The sequence below is a fragment of the Malus domestica genome, chromosome 14 (assembly GCF_042453785.1).
Source record: "Malus domestica chromosome 14, GDT2T_hap1".
Lineage (NCBI taxonomy): Eukaryota > Viridiplantae > Streptophyta > Magnoliopsida > Rosales > Rosaceae > Malus > Malus domestica.
Genome location: NC_091674.1, coordinates 1,631,659 through 1,647,060, shown reverse-complemented (window position 1 = coordinate 1,647,060; position 15,402 = coordinate 1,631,659). Strand labels below are relative to the sequence as shown.

General features: G+C 36.7%; 2 protein-coding genes across 2 annotated transcripts; one reads left to right on the top strand and one right to left on the bottom strand.

The window, feature by feature from the left end:
* The first annotated feature begins 2,391 nt into the window (after nucleotides 1-2,391).
* On the top strand, nucleotides 2,392-5,673 carry LOC103453938 (trihelix transcription factor PTL-like). Its single transcript, XM_008393533.4, has 2 exons — nucleotides 2,392-3,165; nucleotides 4,149-5,673. The coding sequence occupies exons 1-2, from the start codon at nucleotides 2,696-2,698 to the stop codon at nucleotides 5,275-5,277; spliced, it is 1,599 nt and encodes a 532-aa protein (XP_008391755.3). The 5' UTR covers nucleotides 2,392-2,695; the 3' UTR covers nucleotides 5,278-5,673.
* A 3,669-nt stretch (nucleotides 5,674-9,342) lies between these two features.
* LOC103453937 (fructose-bisphosphate aldolase 1, cytoplasmic) lies at nucleotides 9,343-12,263 on the bottom strand. Its single transcript, XM_008393532.4, has 3 exons — nucleotides 12,087-12,263; nucleotides 11,029-11,256; nucleotides 9,343-10,435 (listed from the first exon to the last, which is right to left on the bottom strand). The coding sequence occupies exons 1-3, from the start codon at nucleotides 12,112-12,114 to the stop codon at nucleotides 9,615-9,617; spliced, it is 1,077 nt and encodes a 358-aa protein (XP_008391754.3). The 5' UTR covers nucleotides 12,115-12,263; the 3' UTR covers nucleotides 9,343-9,614.
* Between the last annotated feature and the right edge of the window lie 3,139 nt (nucleotides 12,264-15,402).

Here is a 15,402-nt window from a genome sequence, read left to right as displayed (position 1 = left end):
TGTAAAAATATCGTGTACTAAAAAATATATATATATATATATATATATATATTTATCGATGTAAAAATTTGATATCAAATTAGGCTGCTCATTGTGTGGCTTAGGTTCGAATCCCGTCATTTACGTTTTTAACTCTTGTTTCTATTTGACATTTTAGTCAAAATAGTTTCTGAGATTGACATAACTCCTCATTTTGGTCCATGAGTTTTGAAATCAATAGAAGTGGTCCCTAAGTTTGTCCATCCTCAGTCATTTTGGTCATTCCGTGAAAAAAATCTACTAAATAAATATCAAAATGACAAAAATACCCTCAATTTAATAAATAACGGGCCAAAATGAATTGACAAAAATTAAGGGTTTTTTTTTTCTTTCATTTTTTTTCTTATTTAAAAGAGATTTTTCATGCAAAGATCAAATGATTGATGGTATGCAAACTCATGGGCCAGTTCTATTGATTTTAAATTTCAGTGATCAAAATGAGGAGTTATGTTCATCTCAAGAACCATTTTGGCTAAAAAACATTCCAATTTTAGATAGACAACACATACTCATTGGATAGTGGTACACTGGAATGTTGTCTATATTAGAGGACATATTTCCTCTGTGCTGGTGTTATGGATGTGTATGGTCAAGTATTCGAAATACTCGTCTCAACAACTATGGAACCAGTACAACTTCAAAATGCCATCCAATTGGTATGGTTTTGGAGTTAATGGGGGCTTTATTAGCTTATGATAGAGCTACTCAATGAGCATGATACCTATTATACATGCTGCCCCTAGTAGAAGAGTATGGATGAGGCACGAAAGCAGAGAGACTCCTTCAGTGAAGTAAAAGAGGCACACCATGAAAATAGAAAAAGAGACATACATGATATATAAGTGGACTCACACCGGTCCTTCTCTTGTTGCAGCTGCATCTTCTGAAACTGCATGCAGTTTTCACTGCCTGCCCCACTGTACACGGCATCACCCTTTCTTTCTATCCTCAACTCTCTCTCTTTTTCTCTCACCCTTTTACTTAAATCCTTAAAGGACGCTCTCCCAAAACGATCTCCCCCATATCCTAAACCCAATTGCTTTCCCCTCTTTCCACCAAATGACAAATCGTATTTTTCCCATTTATGCAAACGGCACGCAGCACGCCCCAAAAAAAACTTTGCCACAAAGTCATTGGTCAAAAGGACCCGATCCCATGAACTGTACACGCGTCAGCATGTCACAACCATACTGTCCTCCACTCCATCTCCACGTGTTCGCTACCTATTCGCCGTCTCAAATACAACTCTGCACTTGCATACAGGAGAAAATTTATGCCAGCATTGTACATTACACGTGTTAAGTATATTCGTAAACGATAATGTTAATACGTTCCACTTTTAAGTACATTTGCAAAAGACAAAATAAACATGTTATAGTTTAGGCTCACTTTTAGCTATGTTCTTTAGAACTCAATTTCAATCTCATCTTACTCCCTGAAATTCAAAAGTTGTCATTCTACTTTCTGGAACTCGATTTTGATCTCATTTTACCTTTTGAAAGTCAAAAGTCGTCACTTTACTCATTGGAACTCGATTTCAATCTCACTTTACCCCTGAAACTCAAAAATCGTAACTTTACTCCTTGAAACTCACAATTTGTTTTACATTGCCTTGTTTCTATTTTTTAGAATAAAAACTCTCTTCTCTCTTCACCAACCACCTCCATTAAGAACATAAGGAATAACAAAATAATTGGAACTCATGATAAGGTGGCTGGAGATAGAGGGAGAAAAGATGAATGTATGGACAACAATTAGAGAAAGGGGCCGGAGAGATGAAACCTAAGAATTGATTTTGCTATTTTTAATACTTTTCCTTTTTTTAATATGTTATACAATGTTTGAAAATTAAATTTTCTGTTTTGTTTTGTTTTTATTTTTATTTTTTTGGTTTCAATCCTTATGACACCATTTAATTGGATATGCAAGCTATATACTTGTGTCACGTCAGCTATAAGTGGACCCTAATTATGCCACATAAGTAAACATAATGGTTAAATTTTACGGAATACATATGAGCAAACTAAAGGGGAGTAATATTGAAAGTGGCGAATATTAATAAAATTGCGACTTTTGAGTTTCAAGAGGTAAAGTGAGATTGAAATCGAGTTTCAGGGAGTAAATAACGGCTTTTGAGTTTCAAGAGGTATAGTGAGATCAAAATCAAGTTTCAAGAGGTAAAGTGAGATCAAAATCAAGTTTTAAGGAGCAAAATGACGACTTTTAAGTTTCAGAGAACAAATTGAGATTGAAATTGAGTTACAGAAAGCGTAGATAAAAATAAGCTTATATTTTAAGTAGAATAAATATCATGTGACGGGTTTTCAAAAACATCGGATAGAATCTATCTGCATCCATAATCCTCCAAGTTGCATTCTTTGCTTATCCTCGTGTCCAAACACTACAAATTTCACGCTCTGGACAAAATGAGTCACTAGTCGTATACAAGGATGCATAAACACACACACACACTCTCAGACATGGGACCATTGTCCTGTGCTTAAATTCCAGCTTTTTCGTGAACGACACGATCCGATTCTGCCGCTCTCTCTCTCTCCTCCTCTTCCTCTCCCACTCTTCTTTTTGTGCTTCATTTTTCTCTCAATATTTCTCTTTTAAGTGAACATTTGTTTCTTGTTCTTCTTCTTTGTTCTCCATGGAAATGGAGGATCAGTACAACATGTCCGATCTCCGGCAACTCATGAACGGAAGTCGGACTCACTTCCCCTCCATCCCACTACAACCCCCCACTGAGCTCTTCCCGAACCACCACCGAGGACCTCCTCCAACTCTTCATCATCAACACCATCCGTACGAGCAGCTCATGATGATGGGCCGTTCTCAAGCCCACGAGATGATCCCTCGTGGGCTTCACCATCATCATGAGTTTCGCTCTCCGGACTCTACTAGTGCTGCCGGAGGTGTCACTACTCCTACTACTGTTACAGCAGCTCCTTCCCTTAGTGGCGGTGGCTTGGAGACTGAAGCTGGCGGGTGTCTTGGAGGCGAAGGGTCTGGAAGGTGGCCGAGGCAAGAGACTCTCACTCTTCTGGAGATCCGATCACGGCTTGATTTTAAGTTCAAAGAGGCTAATCAGAAGGGTCCTCTCTGGGATGAAGTCTCTAGGTATGTAAATACATACATATACACTTGTACAAGTATATAACCATTCATAGCACATACCCTAATTATCTGCTCTCTTTTTTATTTTTTTTATTTTTATTTTTTTTTGTTCATTCTTGGTTTGTTAAACTTGTTTTGGTCTTCATTATTATGTGATCTCTCTTAATTAATTGGTGCATGGTAGTAATTTGGCATGGATGTTTAAGCAAAATCTTATTTTGGGTACTTCTATTGTGTTTCTTTTTATTAATTAAAAATAATTGAAGCAATTTATGGATAGTTTTTCTATGTTTTGAGTTGGAAAATGACTGAACAAGCAATTTCAGTTCATCAGCTTCGAACTGAGGTGCTATTTTTTTTTTCTTCATTCATTTTAAGATTTGATGATGACTTTCGTGTTGTCCAAACTGGCCCTAAATCAATTTGGGAACCCTTTTTCTATACGATTTCTGTATTGCAAATGTGACCTTTCAAGCACAAGTTTTTATACTTATTTCTGCAAAATAGTTAATACTTGTCCTATTCCATGCTTGAGTACTGTCAATCGACTGGTTTTTGTCTGATATTGGAAAGACATGATCTACAAGAAATGTAATTGCGCCCCCCTCCCCCTACCTCTCCTCATCCTCCTCCTTCTAAAGACTACACATTATCTTTCATTAGAATTTTTTTGAATGGTCATATGCTAAATTGGGATAGCGTAACATCATCATTAGCAAAGGAGTGATCATCACTATTTCACATGGACACAACGTTTAATGGTTATTAGCTTAGTCTATTTTAGAATTCAATTTAGGGTTTCTCTACTATTATCTTCTTCACACAATCAATCACTTTGATATCTTGCTTAATTACATGACACACTACTAGGATATGGATTTTTACTATTAAAAAGTGTTAAATCTCTTTTTGGGCTTTTTTTCCTTGTTAAAATCCAAACTTATTTTCTGCATTTGCCTACCATGCATTAATTAAATTTGTGGCAGGATCATGTTTGAGGAACATGGGTATCAAAGAAGTGGGAAAAAATGTAGAGAGAAGTTTGAAAATTTGTACAAGTACTACAAGAAAACAAAGGAAGGAAAGGCTGGAAGACAAGATGGCAAGCATTATCGGTTCTTTCGACAGCTCGAAGCTCTCTATGGAGAAACCACCAACGCCGTAGTCTCACCATCTTTACCTGCAGAAACCCATTTCGTCGGTAATAATAGTAGCAATTATCGTTGCCAAGCAGCCGGCAATGCTCAAGCAAATCAAGAGATCACTACTCCCTATCATCATCAATCATCTGATCAAAAGCACTGTGACAGCCTTAGCCTCTCGAATTCATCCGAGTTTGAAACCTCCTCCTCAGAAGATCAAGACATTAATAATGATGTCAGTGCAGCCGCAATGGACGATGATCTGCAGGAGGTGAAGACAACGAGGAAGAGAAGAGGGGGTGGCGGGGGGAGGGGTTGGAAGGCGAAGATAAAAGAGTTTATCGATGTGCAAATGAGGAAGCTAATGGAGAAGCAAGAGGAGTGGTTGGAGAGGCTAATGAGAACCCTTGAGCAAAAGGAGAGGGAGAGGGTGGTGAGAGAGGAGGAGTGGAGGAAACAAGAAGTTGATAGGGTTGAGAGAGAGCACAAGTTTTGGGCCAAAGAGAGGGCATGGATTGAAGCTAGGGATAAAGCTTTGATGGATACATTGCACAAGATATCGGGAGGATCATCATCAACTGATCAAGCAAAAGCTACTAATTACAATTCGTCATCACCTGATCATCATGATCGTGATCAAATAGTTCATAACATGAGTAGGAGTACCAAGGAGTTATTGAATAAGAAGCGAAAGGAGAATGCAAATTCAAGAAGTGCATCGGCAGCTTGTTACTTTCAGAGCAATGAGTCTTGTTCCTCATTATATAGTAGTAAGGGAGGGTATTGTGGTGAAATGAGTAATGAACAAGGTAATCATGATGGTTCTAACAATTCTCCTAATTGTGGGAATAATGCAAATAATGTGGGGAGCAATGCAGTGCCTGATAATTGTTTTCCCTTCTTGATGAGTGAGGGGGAGAACTTGTGGGAAAATTATGGATTGAAGCTCAGCACGGAAAGCCAAAACCAGTGATGACAATATTATATGAGGTGTAATATTATTACTTTGTACTAGGTGATCATCTGCTAGCTGCAGAAGACAACTTGCTCAGTTGCTCTAATCTAGCAGGAGGGTTTGAACTTTGAAAGGAGAGGTTTGACTTTTGTTATGGGGTTTAACAAATTTGAGAAAAAACCTCTCTCTCTCTCTCTCTCTCTCTCTCTCTCTCTCTCTCTCTCTCTCTCTCTCTCTCTCTCTCTCTCTCTCATGTGAGGTGGGGCTTACTGTATGATCGTGTAATCAAGGAGCTAACTGGGGGATATTTATGTGTAGGGTTTGATTGATGTTTTAATCATGGAACTAAAGTCTAAAGACATGGAATTTTTAGAGGGAAATAATTATAGATTTGGACAGGTTGCGGTGCTGCTAGCGTTGCGGTTTCATCCTAGCCAATATTTTAAGGTTTTATCCTTTATGGAAAAGTTTAATTCCTGTATCATGAAAATGGTCTATTTTTTTGTGGGTTTTCATTTGTTTTAACCTCCATTTCTTTCATGTTACATGCATGAGTAAATGTTTCTTATCTTATGAACACTCATGACATGGATTTCAAGCATATGCATACTAGTTAAGATCAATTTAGTATAAAATCGCTTAATAACTTAGTTTTTAGCTCACAAATCTTGATCATTCAAAGTAGGTAGTTATAATTACACAAATGAAGGGTTTAGAACTTTAGATCGCTGAAGAGAAGTATTCATAATTCTATAACTTTTCTCAAATGTACATTTAACTAATCTTGTGGTTGAACTTGTTTTACACACATTGATCAAGTAACTCACAGAAAAATATAGTGGGTTTTACAAAAAATAGTTTTTTAGATGTTTTAACACGCAATTAAACATGTTGTAAATGTTATGCTGTTGTAGGCTATTTTCCTTGTAGTGTTTGTATTAGTGTCCGATGTAATGAAGCAAATAACAACTTTTTTTAACGACACGAGAAATTTTAGTTCAAAAAATGGAAATGTGAGATACTACCAGTTGAATTTCAATTTGATAGTAAAAGTGATTTAGCCAGATAGCGGCGAGGGAGGGTTGCGATAACGGGTTAGGGTTAGGATAGATTGAAGTTCGATTCTTTACAATATAGCCAAAAAAATAAAGCAAATTCCCTTACTCCATTGGAAGTTGCCTTCTCGATCAGATCGGATCAGATCAACATCAGCATATATAGCATGGCTAGATGGTACGTACTAGCTACAGAAAACTGCCAATATTTGGAAGCAGGCATGGTATGTGCAGCTGCTTAGCAAAGAAAACGTACGAATTGTATCTCCAGGAACATGTCATTATCTGCAATTAAAGCACTCCAGTAGTGATTTCCATTAAATTACAGCTGAGTGATATATATATATAATACATCACTGAGAGATATTAATTAGTGTAGCAAATATCTACATCATTCTGCAGTAAAATATATACAAGACTGTCGGGAGTCTAGAGAATTATAATCTTTCATATACTGCAATATATAAACTTTTTCTTTTCATGCACGTTATTAAATATAAATTTGAAAGGGAATTGTTATTAAAACTCCAAAAATAGTTTTAGCGTAAATGATTTATCGTTTAATTTATTAGCAATAGTCGTACATAAGCTTTGAAACTCGAAAACCTCCTCCAACAAAGTGAAGAGTAGTACTATAATTGGCATTTTCTTCCAAATTATCCCTAAGCACATCAATGAATGGTTGTATCTCACTCGAATTTAATAATCAATTTTTTTTTCTCCTTGCTCCTTCCCCTTGTAGGCTCGTAACTCATAGGGTTAAAAGTATTTACTCTCACATCCGGATCTTATGTTTGATTCTTCATATCCTAATATCACTCGTATAAAAATATAACCTAATGAAAACTCAAATGCATTCAAAAGAATGATAGAATGGGACTGTTGAATTTATTTTTTTCCTCCATTTCTTTTTGTTGAATTTTTTTAGGGAAAGAGGGTGGCAATCAAATTGAAGCTTATTCTTGCATAATGGGGGATTCTTTGTTGTACACCGGTGTATGTGATGCATTAGCTTGATGAAGGGTTTATGTTTTTAGGTTTTGCTGAACTAAAGTATTTAGATAAAGTACGTAAATCTAGCTATCAATTGAAGTAATGCATTCCACACATCAGTTTATTGTAGAATTTTCAAGGCCGTGGGAAAACTATTTTCACATGTAGCTAGTGGAGAAGGTAACATTGTGATCCAAACACAGATAAGGTTAAGTCATCATACTCATATAACACTCATAAACACAACACAAACAGTAAACACTCCTGGACAGAGACTAATGACCGTACATAGGAAAGAGTAAAGAAGCTTCCCACCAAGGGAACCAAACATTGTAAGTCATTGTCACAGTTTCTTTCAAGTACGCCCATTTATTTTCCCTCTCTTTTGTTACTATTCTGATGAATCTCCTTCCCCAAACTTGCTTTAGTTTGCTTGTCCCAAGGCCAAACAGCTTCTGCTTCTGCTTCCTGCTTCTGCTTCCAGCTGCTTGAGACAGTTGAGTAGTTGAGTCATCCGCAGTCAAACCAGGAGATTACATGCATGACAATTTTAGAACTTTCAAGTTTGAGTAAAAAACTTTTTGTTTGGGGTGGGGGGATGCTTTTGCTTTGCTTGCTTCATGCTTTTGCTGATGTGACCACTTACTGAGCTGATATAAATAAAACACCAAAAGAAAAGAAGGGGGAAAAAATGAACTGTTACTGCTCTGCTTTTGCAGTTTATGGCTTACCCAAAAGGAGATGGATTGTCTGCCCTCCCCTCCTCATACCCTCCTGTTTTGTGCGGTCACGGTTAAACTACATCAACATTTATTTTTTGTCTTATTATTTTTATAAAAAAATTAATATAAAATGTTGACTTGGCTTAACCGTGACTGCACAAAACAGGAGAGTATAAGGAGAGTAAGAGAAGGGGAGGGCAGACAATCCATCTCCCAAAAGGAGATGGAACCCGAAATTGGGAAAGCTGGTCATGCTTCCTCTGCTTTTTTAACCATCTTCAGACCTTACTGATACTTACCATGGAAAATTAATTTTAACCTACACATGTAAAATATAAATTATAACTATAGAAATAGAGGCCCTTAATCTTTATTTAAGCCCTGCAAAGTCAAGGGTTTAGCCCAATTGGCCCAAAAACCCAATTCAATTAGGTACATAGAAAGAATGAGCGTTATTGGTCCATAAAGATGTAGTATAAGGGCTTGTTTGTTAGTGAATCTCATCCTATCCCAGCATGTGGCATATTGTGCTGGAAATTATTTTCGCACTCTTGTTTTCTCTTTCTATACTATTCTTATCTTATTGTCTTAAACGGGGGCCATTGGATTTAATAATTAGAGGAGAATCAAGGGACATATCAGAGAAAAAGTGTAGCAGGAGAAAACAGGAATGTGGAAATTGTTTTTGTTCCTTTGATTCGTTCATCAATCTTCGCTCTTTGGAAGAATCGGATGAGTCTCCAATGGAATTTTTTTGTTTTTGGGGAGATTTATCGAATTTAGTCTTGAATTATGGGTCTTCTGACTTGTTCAGTTGTCTTCAAAGCTAAATGGTGGTTTATGCAGATTAGTCTTGTGTTTGGAGGTGAATACAAGGTAAACCCGAAGCTTACGACGATCTAAACCTCAACTCGAATTTCACTCAATCCATCTAAAATTTGAAGAGCTCAAAGCTCCTAAAACAGAGGAATTGAAATACAATTGCACTCCGACTTACACAACGTTTGGTACTTGGAACTGGATTGGATAAGTTTACTAAACTTATAACCCGTGTTTAAAATATCAATATCGATGAAAATGTCGTGTAAATAAGAGGAAACATTGATGAATGATGTATGGATATGAGAAAGGTTGATGGATGATATATAGATATGAGTTGCTTTCAATCAAAATTTGCTCAAAAACATAAAAATTCAAAATAAAACTTTAGGGAATGTCAAAAGCTTAAATATGAAAGACAAGACAACGAACACGCATATAACCATTCAAGAAATAAGGTAATTAAGAGCAGAATCAAATACACAAAAACTGGATTTTGGAAATTAGAATGCTTACCTTCAATTCAGGCAATAAAAAAGAACCTACACAGTTCTTTTGAACAAGAAAAGGAAACATTTTTCAAACTCAACATATGCCAATGGTCCTCAAGCCTTTTATTCTACCACCGTCCTAAAATCAGAGAGATCAAGAACAGAAATCCGAAAAAAACCCTAACACTATACGCCCGAGAATGACAAAAGCCATACACATACCGCAAGATAGTTTTCCAAAACCAAAACAAGAGAAGCAAGAACTGTAAATTTTTTCAGTACTTGTAATCCTTCACATGGAGAGACTCAGCGGCACCCTCACCGAGCTTGGCATCACCCTTGTAGGTTCCAAGAGTAGCCTCAGAGTTGGCCTTGGCCCTTGTGAGGAGAGCAGCCTGTGCCTTTGGGATGTTTTCCTCTTTCCCTGCCCATGCCTTCAGTGTGCTTTGCTGAAGAGCACGTCCGAAGGAGAAGGATAGAGACCATGGCTTCTTTCCCTTGAGTTGGTTCATGGCGTTAAGGTTGAGGGTAGCCTCCTCCTCACTCTGTCCACCGGACAAGAACACAACAGCAGGGACAGCTGCAGGGGTAGTGCGCAACAAGGCACGAACCGTATACTCGGCAATCACTTCTGGTGAAGCCTTCTTGGCATCAGATCCTGGAGTGACCATGTTGGGCTTCAACAGAGTTCCTTCGAGGAGGACATGGTGGTCATTAAGAGCCTTGTAGCACGCAGCAAGAACGCGCTCTGTCACATCAGCACACTTATCGATGGAATGGGGTCCATCAACCAGGATCTCTGGCTCAACGATTGGGACTAGACCATTCTCCTGGCAGATGATAGCATAACGAGCCAACCCATTAGCGTTCTCTTGAATGGACAGCTGAGATGGCTCATTGGGGCCAATCTTGAGCACAGCACGCCATTTTGCAAACCGTGCACCGGCTTCATAGTACTTCTGGCAGCGCTGGGCAAGGCCATCAAGACCCTGGGTTGTGGTCTCACCATTGGTTCCGGCGAGCTCAACGGTACCCTTGTCGACCTTAATACCAGGGAGAACACCACCTTCCTTCAAGACGTCAACGAATGGCTTGCCTGCAGAATACAATACAACGAGTACCATCCCATGGAAAATTTGAGTATATTATTTGCGAAAACAACAATCCAAAGCGAGCACAAATTGGAAAAGGGTAACAATTCATGCAACCAGAGGATTGTCAAAACAGGATTACAAAAAGAACAAGTACTCTTTAAAGCTTTACCCAAACTTCTCTTGAAGAAACAAAAAACGTTACAAAAACATACGAATTCTACAGATTTATTGATCAAATAAAATAACCACTGCACCTAATATATTGATTCCAAATACAACGAGTACCATCCCATGGAAAATTTGAGTATATTATTTGCGAAAACAACAATCCAAAGCGAGCACAAATTGGAAAAGGGTAACAATTCATGCAACCAGAGGATTGTCAAAACAGGATTACAAAAAGAACAAGTACTCTTTAAAGCTTTACCCAAACTTCTCTTGAAGAAACAAAAAACGTTACAAAAACATACGAATTCTACAGATTTATTGATCAAATAAAATAACAACTACACCTAATATATTGATTCCAAATACAACAGAACTAATAATCGTGGAATGCCAAGGTATCAAAACCTAGAACCTTTAATAAAAATACCTGAAGCAGTCTTCTGGTAGAGGGTTTCCTCAAAGAGGATCACTCCACTAAGGTATTGGAGCACATCAGGGGCAGTGAAGAGGAGCTCACGAAGAGCACGCCTGTTTGATTCAACATTCTCAACATTGATGCTGGCAAAACGTTTGCCGATTGTGCCAGTTGACTCATCAGCAGCAAGAATACCCTTTCCAGGGGTGCCAATGTAGGCAGCATTGGCGATAAGCTCATCTGCAAGGCATACAAAATTCAGCCAACATAGACCAGAAATCACAAAATATAAATACCCACATCAAAACATCTACTTTAAATAACCAAATTCCCCTCATAGTCAAGAAGGTAATGCAACCGAAGACAATAAAAAAACCAATTACTACATGTTAATTGCTTCCAAAACTATTAGAACTTCAGGTCAAAACAACAAATAAACAAATAAAAGGAGGAACTCACAAGGGTTAAGTACTACGAATAAGTAGATCATCACAAACATAAAAATGTAGGGTTTCAATTTAGATCAAAAGATCTAGATTTGGTACCAAACAACTTTGTCATTGTCAATCGAATCCCATACCAATAGTTGACTGAAAAAATCATAAACCCAATAAACACACTTGAAATTTTGAGAACTCTAAATCCATAAAATTGAGTTTAACCTTGGAAGTAAAATCCAAGTCAACAGTTATTCCACCTTCACAAAGTAAAACCTAGAAGGCATATTAACTATGTATGTCAGATTAGATCTAAACTTCAGTAATCAAATATACTAAAAAATAGTTTCAGGAGCAAAAACGATTGATTTTCTGAGAACCCAAAACCAGAATACTGCAAGAAATCTATACAGTATCGAAGAAACCCAAATCTGGTCGTCGGATCTTGACCACAGAAGTAAGATTCAATCACTCAACAACCACAACACACTTAAAAAAACATGGGTTCACGCATCAAATCTTGAAAACGCACAAGAACAATCAGATCTAAGAAATTAATCAAAACAAATATATAGATATGCAAAAACAGATCGATATGAACGAGTAAAAAAGTGAAGGGGATGAGTAAATTACCAGCGTATTTGCCTCTGTAAGCAGACATGTTTGAATGATGCTGAAGACTTGAGAGGAAGAAGAAGACGAGTTGGTTGCTTTCTGAGAGATAAAGAGAAAGATGGAAGAAAGTGAAGGGTGGGTGAGGCTTTTTATGTGAATCCGGCTCGAAAGTTGCTCTACTTGCTTGGCTTCTTTCCCACGTAAATAAATTATTATTAATTTTCTCTTTTTGTGTTTACCATTTTGCCCTCCAGACATTAATTGGACCTAGATTTATTTCCTGTTTTGTATTAAATATATACGAATTCATTATGGTGGATTCTCTAGCAATTCAAAAAGAAATAATTATTTTTCCAAAAAGTTCAAATGAAAATAAATAAAGTTTTCTCCATTAATTTAGCATCTCCAATGAAATTTAGAAATAGTTAGCATTTAATAACACACGATCTTTTCATGTGTGCTAGGTTTGGTTTTAATTGGCATATCTTAATTTAAATGATTAAGAACATAAATTATCACATAGATTTTGCAATTGCTTATAAGACTCGTTATTGCTAGACCTAATTTTACTGCAACACAATTTTGCAATAGCGTTACTCTTTAGAGTCTTGATATATCAATTTCTTTTTTGTGTATTATTAATAATTCAGGTACATTGCATTAGATTTACAATATTAGGGTAGAACTCCTTATTTTTCTCAAAACAAATAATAAACATTAATTTTCATTAATTAGTCTAATTAGGAGAAAATTCATGTGGGACGGTTAAAATATGCACATGCCTTTCAAAGGCCTTAACCAGTAACCACACACAATTTTTACTTTCTACACACACATTTATATTTTCTTTAAGTTGGAGCCTAAATTAATTACCAAAAAAGAATTAGAGCCTAAATTAATTGGAGGGTAAAAAGGTAATTAGGCACGGTGGTAGGTCTTCACGAAACCAGCTGCCGTCCCGTGATTAGGTTAAGTAGGTTGGAAGGTGGTCAAAAGGTAAAAACCAGCCAACCAAATCCTGTGGGGTTTGACGGCGACTCTGGTTTTGGTTTGGTTTTGTGAACTTGTGATACCCAAAACCAACACCGGCATTCTTCGTTCCGGCCTTTAAGACAGTGCTTGTCTTCTTCTTTTTTTCAGCCTATATTCATATCTGGCGAAAAATCTACAACGTGAAATAAACGGATGAGATTTAAAGAAACATTTGGTATATTTTTACTGCCTTCATCCACTTCATTTTTATTTTGATGTATTTAAAGTTACAGGATATTATAGTCACATCATATATATTTTTTTTTAACATACGACATTATCTACGCTAAGAGAGTGAGAGTGGATTAAGCCTCACAATGGGCTAGCAATAATGTGGTTTAAATTCGTCTTTAATAAGAATTGAACCTAAGATTTCTCACTTACAAATAAAAATGAACACCACGAAACCGTAGTACTAAGTGACTCCACATCCCCTTAAGAGCCTATATTTCAAGACAAATTGTATTTATCTCTCCTATATTTGAGATCCATGTCTTCTTTTTTTATTATGCCAAATCAAATTTAATTTGTTTTTGCATAAATTGATTGTTGAAGTATACAAAGAAAAAGCGGCCAAAACTACCCCTTGAATGAATGGCATTGTGTGTAGCTAGCTTCTCTAGTGTTGGCAGTTTTGACTTTTAGGATACATAATCTTACAACGTGAATGTTATTTCCAAAGAAATTTCTTTGTTTTTGTAACAATAAACAACCCATCAAACGCTCTGGAATACCCCTTCAATGTCTCTCCTATCCTTTATATGATCGATTGTACCTACACCACACAAAGATAATTTAGGGGTTCCAATTTAAGAAGAGAAACACACGTTACACTGATTTTAGAATACTGTAAGGTCACTAACTATAAACTATAGTCAAATTTTAAAGCGTGTTTTTTTTTTTAATTCATAATGCATTCTAAATTAAATTCAACTAGTCGTTCATTCATGCTGTAACACATAAACTGATTACATCGTATAATAGCATTCACTATTTTAGTACGGCACTAAACGTTTTGCTTTAGTGGCCTAATATTGACTCTCTCACCCGGTCCATTTCAGGCCTCATGCTTCATTTGAATAATTAGATACATAATTCAATGGTGTTAAGTGTCATTGAATTTTTTTTTTTTTAGTGTAAAATTATTCTAATGCAACATCTACATTATTGTGTGAAGTAGCGGAGTCACTTTGGGGTCAATAGCTGCTCATGACCCCAACAGCTTCCTAAACCTTTATATACTTATTGATAGATTTATCTTTAGACCGTACTTAAGGAGAGAATGAACAATGTTAAATTACAACCGATTGTGCTTCTTCTTTCTCCAATTTTCTTTCCTCGTGTCTTCCTTCTCTTTTTTCTTCTATGCAACTTAATGGTGTGCACCACATGCTCGACCTAATGCTTCACTCAAAAAGTCTTGGCAGGTAGGTCTTGACAGTTTGCTAGCTTAGGCACACCTGGACAGATACAAATGCTAGAAGAACGCAACGGCTACTGTTAGATGTCATCACAAGCTTTCAGTGAATGTTGGTAGATTTTGATAGGTGCCCAATTGATGCTCGACAGAATGGTGCCATGAATTCTTTTTGTGGTCGAAATCATGATCCCTTTGTTGTAAAATTCTGGCTCCGTCACTAATTGTGTGTGTGTGATTTGCACGGTCAAATCGTATATGCTTCGTGTGTGTGTGTGTGAGATTTGCACAGTCAAATCGTATATGCTTCGTGTTGGTTCCTTGTCACCTCACCCACCGCATTTCTCGTTGCTACTTATAAGTCAAAACAAGAGTTGTTATTATATATGCCTCATCGAACAAACTTTCAAGTTTCAACGCATTTATATATTAACCAAAATCAATTGCATCATTTGGATCATGCGCCACAATTTTCTTACTTTTATGTCACGCCCATCTTCTTTTTTGTATTTAAAAGTGCCAAATTATTTAAAAATAAAAGCATGCAAAAGAATATGGTATGACGAAATGTCTCATTAGGTTTGCACTTCGCCTCCTTATGAGACCTATGAACAAAATTCAGTTGACTCTTCTTCCATTTATTTTGACATAAGCGCAGTTATTCTTGGTTACTTCGAGCGTTCGACATGCTTTTGGAGTTGTACAACATGGTATCCATTTTACACAAATAAAAAATCCAAGTTCTAATTCTCCCTTTCAGCTTCTACGTACTTATTAGTTGATTTACTAAGTTATTTTTGCAATTTGATGTCGTACATCGACAGCTATGACTCTTTTGTACAAATTCTAATACAACTCATATTTTATTTAAACTGATCTAAATTG